The 18766-nt window shown below is 47.9% G+C and overlaps 1 protein-coding gene across 5 annotated transcripts in view; it reads left to right on the top strand.

Moving 5' to 3' along the window:
* The window catches only part of ADAMTS17 (ADAM metallopeptidase with thrombospondin type 1 motif 17), a 344515-nt gene that overhangs the window by 58833 nt on the left and 266916 nt on the right, over nt 1-18766 (top strand). For all 5 annotated transcript variants that reach the window (XM_045448785.1, XM_045448788.1, XM_045448786.1 and 2 more), the window contains exons 4-6: nt 4184-4356; nt 14989-15072; nt 15796-15953. In XM_045448785.1, coding sequence (XP_045304741.1) covers nt 4184-4356; nt 14989-15072; nt 15796-15953 — 415 coding nt within the window. The remainder of the gene's footprint in view (nt 1-4183; nt 4357-14988; nt 15073-15795; nt 15954-18766) is intronic.

Here is an 18766-nt window from a genome sequence, read left to right as displayed (position 1 = left end):
GAAAATCTACCCAGTCAGCACCAGCTCCAGCAGTGTGCTGGCAAACAAGACCACAGGGTGAACTTAGAATGATCGCTGGTATCTGTAGCAGCCCGAGAGGGCCGGGGGCCCCACAGGCTGTGGTCTGTCCTCATCAGAGGGGTGAGGGCCGTTGCCACAGTGGCTGGAGACGGCGTATTACTGAGCCCAGCATGGAAGGCCCCGCAGATGGCTGCACACCTGCCCAGCTTGAACTTTGACCTCTCCCATGAGATCTGGATCCAGCACCCTTGTTATTCTGAAATTGGTATTGTTCTTCTTCCTTTTCATGATGCTTACAACTCGTGAATATTGGTGTTGATGAAGCGTGTCTGTTAGGGTATATGTATGCAGTTTGTGGCATTAAAGGTAAAAATATATTACGGTTCTGTTCTCGCTGTAGGGAAGGAATAACCATCGTGGAGCTACTGGTAGAGTGGCTGACGAGAGGGAGGAGAAGGGAGGAGGCAAGCTTCCGTTCACCCTGCTGTTCCCCTCCGCCACTACCCCGCAGGAAGGACACGGGCATGGAGAGGGAATACAGGTCCTTGGTCTCTTATCTGCAACTCCCAAATCCAGGATTTTCGGCACTCATTTTGTGGAAGGCCTGCCCTGCCCTGATAGGAGGCTATGGAGCATCTCTCCTGACCCCCTTTTTCTCGTTTCTCTGCAGAATTAATAGTGCCTTTGATAACCGCTCGCTGCCCTAGACCTCAGGGAAACTATTCAGTATGTGGCACACGCACCGCATGGCCTTGCAAAATCTGAAAAATTCTGAATTCCTGCAACCTATCTAGCTGCAGGGGTTTGGATCAAGGTGTCAGGCCTCTGCCCTTGAATGCGGGGACAGGACAGAGCACTGGGGTGTGTCTCTGAGTCCCCAGCCAGCCTGGCATGGTTCTGGCCTGACAGACCAAATTAGCAACGCTCGGTGAGGGGAGTGCAGGCAGCCTGGAGGGATAATTATGCTATAGCTGCTGCAGGGCCTGGAACAAGCTAGAGACCATCCAAGGGGAAGGAGCACTATCACTGAAGGCTGCTCAGAGTCGCCGTGCACGCTGTGTGTGCAGCATGCAGCAGCAAAGTCAGTTTCATCATGCTCAACACAGAATCCTTTCCCGCTAAGCTTTCTTCGACCCTCCTACTGTTATGTTTTAAGTTCAGATGGCAATGAGGACCATGTTGGCACACATAGGCAGGGCAGCTGGAGAGAGTCAGAGCCGAGGGGGGAAGCTTTGGGTTCTAGGGCCGAATTCACCACTGCCCAGTACTTGGCTTCAGCTTTGTTATGTGGGAAACAGGGATTCCACTCACTCATTCATTCATCCATACATTCATTCATTTACTCACGTGTGCATTCATTCAATGAATATTTATTTCACACCAAGTCCTATGCCAGGGGCTGGGAGGTGGGGTGGGCAATGAATGGAAGAAATGAGACCGTCTTAGTGAAAATCCTTTAACAACCACAGAGCACCTGACCATTGTGTTGTACCTGTTACTTAGTATTCTGGGCATATGCCAACCCCCAGCATCGTGCCCGTTGTGACAGCCTATTTATTAGCTCTCTGTGGCCCATCAGGGAGGGAGGGGCAGGTCTTAGGAGTCCTACTTTGTGCTTGAAAGACTGATGCTCCAGTGCAGCATTTTGATCTGTTGAATGTTTGGGAGCAACCCTGCCGTTCTGGTCTGGGAGTGATGGGCTACTCTTCTTCGAGACTGTTCAGCTCTTACGTGTTTGACCTCGCCATCTTCCAGAGAGATGTTGCCAATGTGTCCTCGGGGCCACGCTGAAACTGTAGCTCTTCTCACGTGAGAACCCGAAAATATAGGACACTTTGCAAAGAGAAGTACTGAGCAGCCCACTTGGGGAGGAATCTGCAGGTGAGAACAGGAGTTGGTGACTCCAAGAGGGGAGTTATCAAGAGGGGAGTTAGCACCATGAAACAGAGCACCATGTGGCTCCTGGCCGGTTGCCTGGGAGCACGTGGGTGTGCTCGTGACAACAGAGCTCTTGCTTGGTAGCCCATCACTTCCACGGTGTTGAAATGGGAGCAAGGGGGTTTGTTGCAAATTTCCAAGTTGGACAGATCGGTCTGATCCAGGCCGTGAGCACCCAGCAAGCAAGCACCCTGAGCACAGAATTTGGAGATCATGTGTGGTCCGTCTTCCTTGCGTTCAGAGATGATCTGGTTGGTGAAGATAGGTATATGGGTATTGATTTTATAGATATGTGGGTATAGATTTTACAAAGAGATTTTTAACAAGCGGCCTCTTTCATTCTGACTGCATGCAAGGCAGTGCCATCTGGGACCTTGCCTGTTGACTTGAAATGGACTCTTCTTTCCCTCGTTCCACTGCTGAGGCCCAGAAGTCTCGATGGAGGTGTGCCTGGCTCTGGGCGAGGAGAGACCCATCCTGTGGGGCCAAGGCATTCATGTTTTTCATCTTGTATTTCTGTGGCTAACTTTGTTCCCCCATGCCTTCTGTATTGTTGAGAGTTTAAAAGTGACCTCTGTATTTTTCTCAAACTCAACCTTGTTATTTTAAATGAATAGAGTAATTCTAGTTTACTATATACATTTGAAAACTACAAATGGAAAAGAAAAACGAAGATCATATGTTCCCTATCATTCATGTTTTAGTTATGTTCTACCCAGGTTGGTTGGTTGTCTATCTGTCCATCTGTATATCTATTTTTTATTTTTAAATTTATTTCCTCCTCCTCCTTCACCTGAAGATACTTGTGTGCTGAATCTTTGCAGAATTGGGACCGAACTGTATATGCAGATTTATTCCTGCTTTTCTCTACATCACTAAATCACCTTCACAAACATGCCTTTCACAGCTACATATTGTGTTCCCATTGCTGGCTCTCTCTGTGGTTGGATGTTTAGATTGCTTTTCAGTTTTCATGATTATAAATTATATCATACAGAGTATTCTTGTTTGTTCATTATGACCCATATCTCGGGCTATTTCGTAGTGTGCATTTGGGGCCCTGGAATGATCAGGTCACTTTGTGAAGCCAGTTTGTGCATATGGGGCTGGGTTCGCTGCATGAAAGTTGTAGCAGGGCTGACTTCTGTATGGTTTAGTGCTAAAAATGGGAATGATAGCTAACAAATTTAAGCACTGCCTTTCTGTTTACATTTGGATCCTGAAAGTACACACTATTCATATCACACTTTGGTGTCGGTCAGAGGGGTTTTCACCAACAAAGTCTAGGTTGCCCTCGCATGGCAGCTTGAATGCCTAGACAGTGTGATATGGGCTCTAATTAATAACAACACCTGCTTATCAAAGTGAGATCTTACAGGGCATCAGTTTATCTAAAGAGTCAGAAGAGGGGTCGCCTGGGTGGCTCAGTCAGTGAAGCGTCCAACTCTTGATTTCATCTCAGGTCATGATCTCACGGTTCATGAGATCTAGCCCCGTGTCAAGACAGCACAGAGCCTGCTGGGGATTCTCTCTCCCTCTCTCTCTGCCCTCTTCTGTGCACACATAGACACACACACTCTCTCTCTCTCTCTCTCAAAAATAAATAATCTAAAAAAAAAATCCAAGAGTCAACAGAGGATTAATAACCTTTCCCTGTGTTGAGGAAAGGACACACTTACTTGCATTTTGGCCGGGATGTGTGTGGGATGCAATATTTTTTTCTGATTATATTTTGTTTTCCTTTGAAATAATGCTTTGTGATTGCTAATGTTTATGGCGCTTTACTCATGACTCTCAGAACGGCGGCCAGAATGCCACCTCCCTGGGTCCCTGCCGTCAGCAGCGGGTAGAACCCTTTCTATGCCGTTAACCTGAGGTGCTTTCTGATCTCTCCCCACTGGGCCTAGGCTTCCTTTTCCTCCGCCAACTGTGTCCTGCTGTCTACCTTCCTCTGATGGGACAGATTTTCTCTTCCCTGATATTCAGTCCCTTTTGCCTCCTCGGCTGTGATGTGGACAGGTGTGAGCCGTCTTCTGCCCATCGGCTCCACCTGTAGCAAGTGAGCTCAGGTCCCCCACCCCCCACCCCATGACGGTGGAGGTCCATCTCCTGGCCACTGGAGACTGACCCTTCTCTGTGGGAGGCTCAACAGAAGTCCGGCTTACCTTATGGCTTTGGAAATCAAAGTGCCAAGGACTGCATGAACGTCTCTGTTGTCTTCTAGAAAAGAAGAAGCCAAGGAGGGGCAGGCCGTCCCAGGACTGGCGGGAGCGGAGGAACGCCATCCAGCTCACCAGCGAGCACACGGTGGAGACCCTGGTGGTGGCCGATGCCGACATGGTGCAGTACCACGGGGCAGAGGCCGCCCAGAGGTTCATCCTCACGGTCATGAATATGGTGAGTCTCCAGTCGGTGTTCTGACCTGGGGGGCTCTGTTTCCTCCTGGATGAATGCTCTGTCATTGTCTTTTCCCCAGCTAAGGAAGAAGCTGGGCTGAGGCCTGGAGACACACACAGCCCTGTGACCCCTGAGCAGGGAACTGAAGGGCTTCCCAAAGGAGAGGGCCCACCCATCGCCCCTGCCCTCGTGCGTTGTTTCGGCACCTGGGTCTGCCCCGTGGTTGTGCCCTGCCTGCCACTCTTACCAGAGGTTTGCCAAAACCTTTGTTGAGTGCTAGACCCCCTGGATTTGAAGTTGAGTGAGTCAGCGCCCGTTTTAAGGAGTCAGTGGTCTAGTAGAAAGAATCAGGATCAAATTTTATTGTGAATCGGTTCTTGCCGTGTGCCGTGAGGGCTGGGGGAAAGCGCGGGGGGAGGTTATCTGTTTGAGTGTACCAGGGAAGGAGCTCGGAAGCCTGTGTCTACATCTGACTCAATGAATGAGGATAGAGGGAGATCTTCACATGATGGCTGGGCGGGGGAGGGGCTGCACTCCTCACAGTGGAGACACAGAAAGACTTTTGCATGCATCCCAATTCTACCTATCCATCCGCTCTCCTAACAAGCATCTCTGAAGACCACTGGCACTGCGTTAGGTGTTGGAGATACAGGTGCACAACAGACCTGGTCCTTCCCTTGGTTGGTGGTGGTATCGGCAGACACATAAAACACCATCTTACAGTAGAATTATCTGCAAGGGGCCACTGGGGCCCAGGTGGAGGGCTGCTGAGTGATCATCCTGCATGATGGGCACTTTGGGAAAGAGCTGACCTTTGAGCTGAGCGAGAGTAAGGATTTGCAAGATCGGGGTAGGGGTGACAGGTCTCACAGCAGGTGCGGCAGGGGCTGCATTTGTGGGCGGGGGGGTGGTGTGTGGTATGATGTGGCTGCAACAGGGAATAGGGGAGCCTTAGGGGAACAGTTGGGGAGAGCTGGTAGACATCCTGAGCAGTGGGGCCACTGAAGGGGGAAGGGAGGAACGGCCCCAGCAGCTGTGCCCTGCCTGGGGGAGGGGGGCATTGGAGTTGGAGGAAGTGTCAGGGAGAGGGAGCTAGGGGGCAGGAGTGAGGGTGGAGGCGGGGGTCAGGCAGGGAGGAGGGAGGTGCTGGCCTGGGTTTCTGAGAAATATGCCTGAGTTCTTCATTTGCACAAACCCAAGTTCTCCTGGTGGCTGCTTAATGATGGGCTGCTGTGCTTTGTCCTGCCCCGAGGAAACCCGGGAGGATGGCTGGTGGGGCTGGCTCCACACCAGACCCTTTCATCTGTAGTTAATTTCATCTCGTTTATTGTTTTTAATTGTCCAGAGTACGAGTGCCAAGAGTAAACACTCATTATGGCAACTAAAGTAGTAATGAGGCAAAGCTTCTACTTTGATATTTGCTTTCATAATTTTATCGTCAGCACAGCGGCAGCTGTTTTTTTATCACAGGCAGGGAGGGGGAGGTACGTGGCAGTGTTGCCCCCCACGCCCCCCAAAGCTGTAAGGCTGAAGGACAGAGACTGAGTGGTCCTCTTGCTTGGCTTTAATTCCACGGCCTTGGCTTCTCTTCCACTGCTTGTACTAAGACATTGGAGGCTCCAGATCCCATCGCTGAGGGCAAATCTGGGGCCAGCCACATTAAATTGGGATTTAGATGTTTTCTGATGAGGCCTGCCTAATAAGAGCAGTGCCGCTGTGGTGAGAGGCATATAGCATGTGTATGCTAATACTGAGCCCTCCAGTCACCTCCCGTGGGGGCTCTTGGCTGGGGTGGCGAGACCAGAGAGCAAATGAAGACGGAGTCTCCTGACCCAGTCACACAGACTCTCAGCACCAAACACTGGTTTCCGTCGCTCTAGTGGTGGTTAGCTCTTCAGCAAGTTTAACGACGGGTTGCATTCAGACGCTGCCCCTTGTTTGGAACAAGACCCCCCTCCACCACTACCATCCTTCAGTCCCTCAAAACCCTAGTTTTGAAAGAATTCCAAAGAATTCTGTTATTCCTGTGGCTGTTGTAGCCAAGGGATTTCTGTTAGGAAGTAAGATGATCTTTAAGCCAGGAGGATGGGAAAGGATTGTGGTCGGGATGAGGAACCCTGTCATTAGCCAAGCCTTCAGGTGCCGTGAGCGGGAAGGTGAGGCCAACCAGCCCATCTCTCTCCTGCCAGAGTGTTTACTGTGGGGCTGCAGGATGGAAATGGCTCTGTGTGCCTAGCTTCCGTGGATTTGGGGGAGTCTGCTGGAGTGGCTGCCACCTTCCTTGCAACACGTTTCTCTCCAGGCTGAGGGAAGTAGCATCATTGGGCCTCACTTGGGTCTCTGGGTAGAGACCTGCCAGTCCACGCTTGCCACTCTGACCCTTGAGGCTAAATCTAGGCAGGCTTCTGAGCACTTGTGGGGACTTGGTGTATGAAAACACGTTCAAAGCTGGGGGAACTTGGTGTCACGTGTCGGCTCCCAGTTTTCATAGCGTCTCATGGTTGTGACATGTGAATTAGATCGGTGTCCATCAGTGGCCTGATGGCACGTGTTTGAGAGGAGGGAAAGGAGTGGATGTCCATGATGAGTGGCTGGGTTTTTTCTCCTCATCATCTGACCTGGTGGATTTCATTGTTTGCCCATCTTACAGAGAAGGAAGTGGAGCTTTGCGGGGGGAGTGACACAGTCAGGATGCATGGCAAGTTAGTGAGTACATAGCGGGGCGAGCGCGCAACACCAGGGTGGAGGGACCCCTGTCTCACCTGTTCAAGGTGACAAGCATGTCTGGGGCCTGTTGTTTCTCTCCCTCTCCACCCTGGTCTCCCATCGTTACCTTTAGCCTTGACGACTGCAGGAGCCACCTTGCTGGGCTCCTCACTTTCATTTTCTTCTCTCTTGAATCTTTGTCCCAGAATGGCCAGCAAGAGGTTCATCCAACAGAGTTAGGACTTTGTCACTAAGCAGCCCTAAGCCCTTCTGTGGCTTCCTGTGCAGTTGATGCAGAATGTCCCTGTTTTGCATGGCCCTCCCAGGCTGTGCAGTGGAGACCTGCCTGATTCTCCTGGACTTTATTCACTTCTCCACCTCAACACCAAACTGTCATATGGGCCACTGTTTCTCAGCTGCCCCAGGCTCTTCCCTCACTCTCTTTGGCCTCTCTTTGTCAGGAATGCTCTTCTCCCCACTCCTTATGAAGCTAGCTTCTCTATCTTTAAAGCCTCTGGGTAAATATCCCCTCAGAGGGGCTCTCCTTATAGACCCCTCTGAAAAGGCCAACCTGTTTTCTTTCTTTTTTTTTTTAAGCTATATTTCTTTCTTTCCTTTTCTTTCTTCCTTCCTTCCTTTCCCTTTCTTCCTTCCTTCCTTTCCCTTTCTTTCTTCCTTCCTTCCTTCTTTTCCTTTCTTCCTTCTTTTCCTTTCTTTTTCCTTTCCTTTCCTTTCCTTTCCTTTCCTTTCCTTTCCTTTCCTTTCCTTTCCTTTCCTTTCCTTTCCTTTCCTTTCCTTTCCTTTCCTTTCCGAGTGTGTGAGTGGGTCAGAGAGAGGGAGAGAGAGAGAATCCCAGGCAGGCTCCATGCTGTCGGGGCAGAGCCTGATGCAGGACTCGATCCCACGAACCTCAAGATCATGACTTGAGCTAAAATCAAGAGTTGGTTTGACAGTTTAAGTGTCCAAGGCCAACTCGTTTTCTTTATCATAGCAGGCTGCTTTTGTACATGGTCCTTATCTTGAGTTATAATTTCATATTTATTTGCTTTTTAAAAACCATTTTGCAGGGCGCCTGGGTGGCGCAGTCGGTTAAGCGTCCGACTTCAGCTCAGGTCACGATCTCGCGGTCCGTGAGTTCGAGCCCCGCATCAGGCTCTGGGCTGATGGCTCAGAGCCTGGAGCCTGTTTCCGATTCTGTGTCTCCTTCTCTCTCTGCCCCTCCCCCCTTCATGCTCTGTGTCTCTCTGTCTCAAAAATAAATAAACGTTAAAAAAAAATTTAAAAAAAAACCCATTTTGCTGTGGAGATTTGTTATGCTACTGAATTTAAGCTGGTATAAAATCAATTTAGAGTATTATAACTTTAGGATGTTAAGCATAATCCCTACAGTAAACACAAAGAAAATAGCTACAGAATATAAGAAGAGAAAATGAGACAGGAATTAAAACAATTTCACTGTTAAAAAAATCAGCTAAACACAAAAAAGTCAATAATGCAGGAGATGAGGGACAAAAAAGGCTATCAAGTATAGGGGCACCTGTTCAAGGTGACAGGCACGTGTGGATCTTTACCTAATATAATATACAAAAAATTAACTTGCAATGGATTAAGGACCTGAACATATAAGAACTAAACTATAAAACCCTTAGAAGAAAGCATAGGGAAAAACATCATGACCTTGGATTTGGCAATGACTTCTTGGCCATGACACCAAAAACACAGGCAACAAACGAAGAAATAGGTAGAGCCGACTTCACCAAATTTAAAAACTTGTGTGCATCAAAGGACACTATCCACAGAGTAAAAAGGCAACTCCTAGAATGAGAGAAAATACTTGCAAATACATATTTGACAATATCCAGAATATAGAGAACTTCTAAAAGTCAACAACAAAATAAACAACCTGATTGAAAGATCAGCCAAAGGACTTGAATGGACATCTCTCCATAGAAGATCTGGAAGTGGCTGATAAGAGCCAGAAAAGATGTTCAGTGTCACTGATCATTAGGGAAATGCACATCAAAACCACAATGAGATACCACTTCATTACCTTTAGGATATTTTTATTTATTTATCTGTTTATTTCGAGTAGAGTCGACACACAATGTGACATTAGTTCCAGGTTTACAACATGGTGATTTGACAACTGGGTGAGTTATGCTGTGCTCACCACTGGTGTAGCTACCATCTGTGATCACGCAACACTATTGCAATACCAATGGCTATATTCCCTATGGTGTACCTTTCATTCCCTTGACTTGTTCATTCCCATAACTGGAAGCCTGTATCTCTCGCTGCCTTTCTATCATTTTGATCGAGATGCTATTATTTCAAAATCTACGTAATAGCAAGCCAAGTGGATGTGGAGAAATGGAACCTTCATGTGTGTTGGTGTCACGGTAGATTGAGGCAGTGCTTATGGGAAAAAGACCAGTGGTTCTTCCAGAAAAATAAAAGGTAAAAATAGAATTATCATGTCATCTAGCAGTTCTGCTTCTGAGTATATACCCAAAAGAAGGGAAATTAGGGCCATAGGCAGATATTTGTATGTCCGTGTTCACAGCAGAATTGTTCAGAGCAGCCAAAAGGAGGAAGTAGGCCAAGTGTCCATGGATCGATAAATGGATAAAGTGTGGTTTATATGTGCTATGGAATATTAGCCTTAAAAAGGAAAGAAACTCAGACACAGGCTACGACATGGATGAATCTTGAAGATATTCTATTAAGTGAAATAAGCCAGTCACAAATACCCAAATACTATATGCTTCCACTTATATGAGGTCCTCGGAGTAGGTCAAATTCATAGAGATAGAAAGTCGAATGGGGGCTGCTGGGGGCTGCCAGGGGCTGGGGGAGGGGGCATGGAGAGTTCGTGTTTAATGGGGATAAGGGTTTAGTTTTGCAAGATGAATGAGTTCTTGGTGGTGATCATAGCACAATAAAGTGAATGCATTTAACACTACTGAACATTAATAGTGGTTAAGATGGTAACTTTTATGTCATATGTATTGACTGCAATTTAGAAAGTTCACTCACTAATTCAGCTCTGTTTACTGGGTACTTCATGTGTGCTAGTCACTCTTCTAAGGTCTGGGGCTAGAATAGGGACCATGACAGGTCCCGCTCCTATGGAGCTCATGCACTGGGACCAACAGACAGCGCTCAACATGACAATCGGTAATATTTGTGTGTGAATTTTATAAACTGCGATATGAAGATCCAGGCGATAGCAAGCGAGTGAGGCGGTCAGGACATCTCTGTGAGAAATGAGTGATGTTCCCCCTAGAAGGGAAGAGGCACTGAGGAGCCAGCCAGTGGAAGTCAGTCTGGCATTTGGGAGGCACAGAAAGAGGAGGTTTCTGGTGGGTGATGGGGGAGGGGACACAGTGAGAGACCATGGCAGCTGGCCGACCTCACAGTCTGGTACACCAGGGCATGGAGAGTGGACTTCGCTGCAGGCACGACCGGAAGCTACTTGTAGGGGTTTAAGCAGAAGAGTGGCATGTGCTGATTTGTGTTTTTTAAAAACCCCTCTGGGGGCGCCTGGGTGGCTCAGTCGTTTAAGCCTCTGACTCTTGATTTCTGCTCAGGTCATGGTCTCGCGGTTTGTGAGATCGAGCCCTGCATTGGGCTCTGTGTGCTGACAGTGCAGAGCCTGCCTGGGATTCTCTCTCTCCCTCTCTCTACCCACCCCCCACCCCCCCCCACCCCCCGCTCATTCCTGCTCTCTCAAAATAAATAAACATTAAAAAAAAAAAAAAAACCCTCGGCCTGACTCTTATCCCAGGAACTGGAGTCCTGCCCCAGGCTCTGTGTCCCCAGCAAACTGCTCATGTGCACGGGTGCACACGGAGGGAGAGACCTCTGCCAGGCTGGGTCTTTCCGCCAGCAGCAGGCTGCAAAGTGGTCCTCTGGACCTGGCTTTTGTCAGTTTTTCAAATGTGCTGAAGTGCCTTCTTATGTGTGTATCTCGGGTTTCCCGCGGTTGGGGGTGGTAACGACACAGGAGCAGGAATATTTTCAAGAACAAATTGCCGGCGGAAGCAGGTGGCGCTGACAGCAGAAACCCTGGGTTTGGGCAGCCAGATTGGAAAATGGGGCCCCTCGACGGAGCTTTGGTTGTTTTTAGCTTCCTTAACAACCATGGAGTGAGATGAAAACCTGCGGTGTTCCAGGCAAGCTCTGTTTGGAGGAAAAATGACATCAATTTCACCCCATTACCATGTGAAACAGACAGGAAGCCTCTCTCTGGTGCCCAGAGAAACTGTCACAGTGTTAGAGCACTCCCCGGTCCTCACACGCCAGCAGTCATCCCTGAGAAGCCACTGGGGGGATTGTAAACTGCAGGTGGCCGGGCCCACCCCCAGGGTCTCTGGCTCAGTGGCTCTGGGGTGGGCTTCAGAATGCATTTCCAACAAATGCTCAGGTGCTACTGCTTCAGGGACCCCACTCAGAGGCACTGTGCTAGAGAAAGAGTTCTTTACTACATGGGGGTCTGAATGGGCACCCAATGTGATTGGAGGGTGTCAGCCATGGTCCCTGTCTGTCCTTGGGGAGGCTCCAGGTAGCACAGGTAGGTGGTGCTCTTATGAAACCCCTGCATTGGCCCTTGAACAGCTCCTCTCCCTGTGTCCCCATCACCTGCTTCTTCTCTGGCCCTGTCTGCCCCTCCCTGCCTGTGTCCCCAAGTCGCCCAGGCAGGAGAGCTGCATCGTGGTGCTGGCAGTGGGTCTACCCGGCTTGGCCCCCAGGCTGCCAAGGAAATGTGACAAACGCAGTCAGGGCTCTGAACACTTGCCAGGACGCAGCCAGAGCTGGACGCCGGAGACAGAATTTCCAGACGATTGGCGGTGCTGTTCCTTTGCCCAACCAGGTGTCTCCCTAAACATCGTATGGCTGCCGCCTCCAGGACTTCTCCTGAGCTTGAATTTCCATGGGGAAAAAAAGACGAGGAGACTTCGTTACATGTCTTTGGGGCCTGCTGCTTTGTGTTTGTGGCTGCCATCAGATTTTCGTCTGGCTCTCCTGGCTTGGCTCTGGGTCTCCACGGAGATCCTGTGCTCCGCTGAGCTCTGTGGGAACATGGTACGGTGCCCACCAGGTGACGAGGTGCTCTAGCTGTGGTCAGGCTCCCAGATCTGCTTTCCTGGATGTGAGTACCCTAGGCACACGTCAAGGGGAAATGCCTGCCTTCGGTCTTGCTAGAGAATGTCGCTAGGGCATGAAGCTTCTTCCAAAAAAATTAATTAAATTCCAATTGTGGTAAAATACATACTAAATTTACCATCTTAGCCACTTAAAAAAAATTTTTTTTTTAAGTTTAGTTGAAAGAGAGAGAGAGAGACTGGGGGAGGTACAGAGAGCGGGAGACACAGAATCGGAAGCAGGCTTCAGGCTCTGAGCTGTCAGCACAGAGCGGGATGTGAGGCCCCAGCCCATGAACCAGGAGATCATGACCTGAGCCTGAAATGGGATGTTCAGCTGACTGAGCCACCCAGGTGCCCCCCATCTTAGCCATTTTTAAGTATACAGTTCAGTATTGTTAAGTATATTCACACTGTGCAACCAAATCTCTAGAACTTTGTCATCTTGCAAAATTGAAACTCTGTACATGAAGCAGTTCCCATCTCTCACCCCTTCCTCCCAGACCCTGAAGTATGAAGGTTTTTCTTCTCCTCTGTCTCACATCCTTTTTACCCCATGGGAAGCGACTGAGACTTTGGGGCTCATGGTTGTACAGGATGCACAGAACTGTCATCAGCCCAGCAAGGAGGAGATGGAACGTTCTGGAGAGGCAGATTGTTCCAATGGTTTTGCTGTCCTGAAATTTGCACTATTTTATGCAGATTCTTTATGCCTCCTTTATGTGCTGTGTCTCAGTACTGTTGAGAAGTGCTTTATTGTGTCATTCCTTTAAACCTTCTTTAAACAATATCTTTTAACATCTTTGGCCGGGGTTGACATTTTAGGTGATGAGTAGATTGCACCTTGAAGCCCTGTGCAACTTGCATTTTCTCCCTCAGAACTTCAGGGTTTCATTCTTACTATTTTTTTTTTTTCATGTTTTGAATTGAGGTTTTCCAGTTTGGGCCCAATCCTACTGCTGAATATTTCTGGAAAAATTTGAATTGCAGCCATTGGGTGGTTCTCAAAATATCAAAACAAGGAAAAAGTTATGTGTTTTCCCCTTCTTCACCCAGGTTTGGGGATAGGTAATTAAGACATGACTTCAGAATTGGCCTACAGATGGTCCAGTGTGAAAAAAAAAGAAAAAGAAAAAAACTGCTATTTTGTTCTTGAGGGGAAAAAATGGGGGGTGGGGATTAAGAACAGAACAACTAAACGTGTTCTGTTTTTCCTTGTGGGAAAGAATATTAAATTACACAAAGATTTTATTTTGCTTTAATGATAGTTTTCAAAAAGTAAGATCTAAGCAATGAGACAGCTAATTCCTTTGTCACACAGATGCTCAAACATCATGCGTGCCTGGCTTCTGACGTTTGTATGCCAGACGCTGTGTCCAGCTTCATGTGGCCTGAATTAACGGTGACTGCCCTGTCTGCTCTGGTGCTTGCGTTATGTTGCCACCGATGTACCAAGGAACACAGTACCAGCTGGAGAAAGTTCTAATGTCCCTGCTGCAAAATTCTGCCTCCTAGATTGTGTCTGTCAGAAAGAAAACAAAGTAGAATATTCAAAACCACGTGAAATAAGAGAAAAAGAAAAACTGTATGATCTCACTTATATGTGGGATCTAAGAAGACTGAACTCCTAGATACAGAGGAAGCGATGGCTGGTTGCCAGAGAAGGGGGTGGGCAGTGGGCAAAGTGCACTTTTTCAAAAGGCTCTCCTCCCTGTTCTCTCTATATCTTAAACACCTACATGATCTACCCCTGGGGCACCCCCTACCTCCTGCTTTGTCCATGTTACAGGAAAGGGACCCACGGATCCTCACATTCAGTGGGCTTTTCCCATCCAGGTCAACTTTGATTCCTCTGCCTTGTTTGAGATTTCTTATCTCTCTTCCCCTTGAAACACTTTCCTTTGATTTTTTTTTTTTTTTTTTTTTTTTGATATTGAGGTCCTTATAATTAGGTTCTACCAACAAGAGGTGCAAAACTGAGGGACAAATCCTCTTTTATTGCTGTGCCTCTATCTCCATGACGTGCCGTGGTTGGAATGAGGACTTTAGGGAATAAAGAAGGAATATGGTCTTATTGGCTGGACAAGTCTGGATATGAATTGGGGTCATTGTTGACTGACTGGGGGTATTGAGCAGGTGGTGTTATCTTGGTGAGCTGAGGGTGGTGGAGATAATGTCAAAGAGAAAAAACTTGATGGGTTGTGATGAGGGTTAGAGATGACACAGGCTGGCACATGGCAGATGGCTACAGGCATTGACCTCCCCCCTCCCCTACATGAAGGTCCCTTTCAACCTCCTGCATAAAAGCCAAGAATGGGAGTTTTGAGTTTTCTATCAGAATCGTCTAATATCCATTCCTCCTTTCAGAATCTGCTGTCCTATATCTTTTTAACAACTGATTTCCAATCAACAGTGTGCCTTTCCCTCTACATCCTCATCAACACTTGTTATTTCTTGTCTTTTTGATACTCATCGTTCTGACAGGTGTAAAGTCATATGTCATTGTGGTTTTGATTTCCCCTGATTGAGCATCTTTTCATGTGTCTGTTGGCCATCCATATGTCTTCTTTGAAAAAATGTCTGTTCACATCATGTGCCCCTTGGATTATTTGTGGTTTTTTGGCATTCTGACTGATTATGATTAACTGAAGTCCATAGTTTATTCAGACGTCATTAGTTTTTATCTAACATCTTTTCTCTGTCCCAGGATCCCATCCAGGATACTGCTGTATTTTTGTTAATTTTTATATTTACACCACATTTCTTTTTTCTCTCTTGGCAGGTGTACAATATGTTTCAGCACCAGAGCCTTGGAAGTAAAGTGAACATCCAAGTTACCAAGCTTGTCCTGCTACGACAACGGCCTGTACGTCCCCAGGGGTGCCCTTTAGAGTGTGCAGATGGTGCAACTGGTCTTGAAGTTTCCTGCTTGCTGTTGAGAGCTCAGGAGGTTGTCAGTCTCCTCTGTGGTCCCTGGCTTTGCAGATGGCAACGGCATGCCCTGGGCCAGGGCCTGGGGATGTCCAGAGCAGGGAGGACAGGCACTGTGACTCGAAGCTTGGTGTGCACATAATCTGCTTGGAATCTCGAGGGAGCCCTGAGCAGTGGACCTGTGCGCATCCTCCCTCCACCCCTAGCACATCTCACGTGTGCAGTCCGGATGGGGAGGTCTTTGGAAGCCCTCTGGAGCTTCCAAATTTGGATTCACTGTAGAGTTGTTTTCTGGTCTTTCAGTTGAGTGCATTCCCACGTGATAACGTCGCCTTGTAGAGGCAGGCAATGAATTTGATAATGGGAGACTAATGCTTGGTTGGGTACACTGTTCAGTTTGCCAAAAAAAAAAAAAAAAAAAGAGAGAGAATAGTAACATGGTCTTCATTTGAACTTACAAATAAGGCCCTGGTGGCCTCTCTCTGGGTCTCTGCATCTTCCATCTTCCTACCGGCATTAGGTTTGTATCTGGGGGAAGCACATCATCGAATGACATCCCAACAAGCAGCTGTCTCCACACTATATTCTGAACATGAACTCAGGCTTCCCTGGGTGTTTGCTTCTTTAACTGCCCTCCCCCACCCCTGATTTACTTTAGGCCAAATTGTCCATCGGGCACCATGGTGAGCGGTCCCTGGAGAGCTTCTGTCACTGGCAGAATGAGGAATATGGAGGAGCCCGATACCTCGGCAACAATCAGGTTCCAGGAGGGAAGGACGATACGCCCCCTGTGGATGCTGCTGTGTTTGTGACCAGGTACAGCTGGATTTGGTCTGTAGCTGGAAATGTGATGGGAAAAAGACATTTCCCTCTTTGGAGGGGAATAGAGGGCTATTTGCTAGGAATTCAGGCTTGGAAATCAGACCTGGGGCCGCCTCTCTGAGCCTCAGTTTCCTCATCAGTAAAATGGGGATAAATGATAGTACCTACCTCTGAGTTATGAGGATTCAGTGAATGTGGGAAAATGCTTTTCTTTTCTTTTTTTTTTAATGTTTATTTAATTGAGACAGAAAGAGAAAGAGAGAAAACGCTAGTGGGGGAGAGCAAAGAGAGAGAGAGAGAGGGAGACAGAAAATTCAAAGCAGGCTCTGCAATATCAGTGCAAAGCCTGATGTGGGGCTTGAATTCACGAACCACAAGATCATGACCTCAGCTGAAGTTGGACACTGAACCAACTGAGCCACCCAGGCATCCCTGGGAAGGGTTTTTCACAGTGCCTGGCCCAGAGTAAGGGCATGATAAACGTTAGCCATAATTTCTGCTATTGCTATTATTAGTATAAAAATACTGAAATCCTGGTTACCCAGGAGTCCCAAGCAATTCATCTATTACCTCTCCCCTGCACCAAATATAATGTTCACTGGGAAAGAGCTAACTCGTGTTTGAGGCTGCCTCCAAACTGGCTTAAACACACTATTATGGGGGCCGTGGATACCCCGAGTTCCTGTAGGAGGAGGTCCACGTCGGCACACGTGTGCTGTGCGCAACCCCATCCACGGGACCCTCTCAGGACAACAGCAGTGGGCAGAGATGCCTGGGGAATTCACATGGCGGTTCTACTTGAAGTAGGGAGCTGAGCTTCTTTCCAGACTACAGAGGTGGACTTTTCCAGACTGAGAGGGAAACCAGGGGCCAGCAGTGGACAACAGAAACCAGGGACAGCCTTGTTTCCACATAGGCGGCAGCAATGTTATCTTAGTCTGCCAGGGCTGCAGTAACAAATTACCACCAACTGGGTGTGTCAAAACAACAGAAATTTAGTCTTTCACCGTTTTGGGGGCCAGAAGTCCAGGATCAAGGTGTGGGCAGGGCTGTGCTCTCTTGGAAGCTCTAGGCAAGGATCTTTCCTTCTTCCTAACTTCCAGTGGTTGCCTGCAGTCTGGCATTTTTGCCTTGTAGATGCATCATTCCAAACCTCACCCTTGGAATGCTAAACTTCCAAGGTCACTACTTTGAAAGTGGTTTGTATCAAAACTATATAAAATGTACAGGTTCTGATGTTCGTGAGAACTTTCCCCATGTAGTGTCTTCCCTGAAGTTTCATTGCTTGGCTGGGTCAAGAAAGCACATGCAAGTGGTCTTGGTTTGGGAAGAGTAGCCACTGCTCCCCTCCCCTTTTTTGTCTAGAGGCAATAATAAATGTCACTGAAATCGGTGTTGACAAAGCTTCTGGATGAGCTCTTGCACAAAATGCCATCTGCAGACGTGAATGCACCCTCAGCCTGAGAAGGCTGCCAGTTAGGCTTTCTGGCTTTCTTTTCTTTTTCCTGCTTCCAACAAGCCTATTTACTGTATTGGAAATATTTGGTATAAACATGTTGGTTTTCTACATCTCACACCCATCGGGATGGCTGCTACCAAAAACAAACACAATAACAAGTGTTGGCAAGGATGCGGAGACATGGGAACCCTTCCTTGAGCACTCCTGGTGGGGCTGTAAAATGGTGTGGCTGCTGTAGAAAACAGTATGGAGGCTCCTCAAAATACTAAATACAGAATTACCGTATGATCCAGCAATCCTGCTTCTGAGTATATACCCAAAAGCATTGAGAGGAGGGTTTCAAAGAGCTATTTGTGTACCTATGTTCCTAGCAGCATGACTCATAATAGCTAAAAAGTGGAAGCTGCCCAGGTTCCTTTCGATGGATGAGTAAACAAAATGTGGTCCATCCGTGCAACGGAACATTGTTCAGCCTTACGAAGGAAGTATGTCTTGTCACATGCGACAGCATGGATGAACCTGGAGGACATTAGGCTAAGTGAAATACACCAGTCATAAAAAGACCAATGTCGTATGATTCTATTTACATGAGACACCTAGAACAGTTAAATTCCTAAACACAGAGTGTAGAGCTGGAGAGAAGAAGGAATAGGAAGCTAGTGTTTAATGGATATAGTTTCAGTTTTGCAAGATGAAAAGAGTTCTGGAGATTAGTTGCACAGCATTATAAATGCATTCAACATCACTGAACTGTACACTTGAAAAACGTTTTAAGAGAGTAAATTTTATGTTCTGTGTAATCACAATAAAACAGTTTACAATTTTTTTTCTGGTTAAGCACCTGGGGGGGCCGGGGGTGGTGGTCCTGAATGCATGGGGGTGGTTCTGAGTATGGGTGCTGGAGAGGGGGGGATGTCTGGTGGCCCCGAAAAGCAAGGTTCCTTCCGCTGCAGGCAGCACCAATGCAAAGGCATCCTATGTCTCGGTTCCCTGAGGCCAGCTTGGGGCTGGGATTCTCTTTCCCGGTTTCATGCTGACATCTGATGAACTACCTGAGCAGTCGAGGTGCTTCCTCTCACCTGCTTCTGCGGAGCTGCCGGACCGAATCGGCCAGTGCCCAACCCGCTCTCTGGGTCCTCGCAGCTGTTAAATGCAAGGCCTCCCAGAAGGACAGGGGAGGCAGCGCCAGAGTCAGGGCTGGGAGCCGAGTTGGCTGCGAGGCATTGTTTAATAATTAGAGGCCGAGAGCTGCAGTTCCTAGGTTGGGATAATAACGGGCTGATGTTTTCACGTGGAAATTGGGTGCGAGACAGCAGCTGCTCTTGAGAAACAGCCCCTTCCTCCCGGA

Source organism: Leopardus geoffroyi, chromosome B3 (assembly GCF_018350155.1).
Source record: "Leopardus geoffroyi isolate Oge1 chromosome B3, O.geoffroyi_Oge1_pat1.0, whole genome shotgun sequence".
Lineage (NCBI taxonomy): Eukaryota > Metazoa > Chordata > Mammalia > Carnivora > Felidae > Leopardus > Leopardus geoffroyi.
Note: the sequence above shows the minus strand (reverse complement) of the source record. Positions and strands in the feature narration are given on the sequence as shown.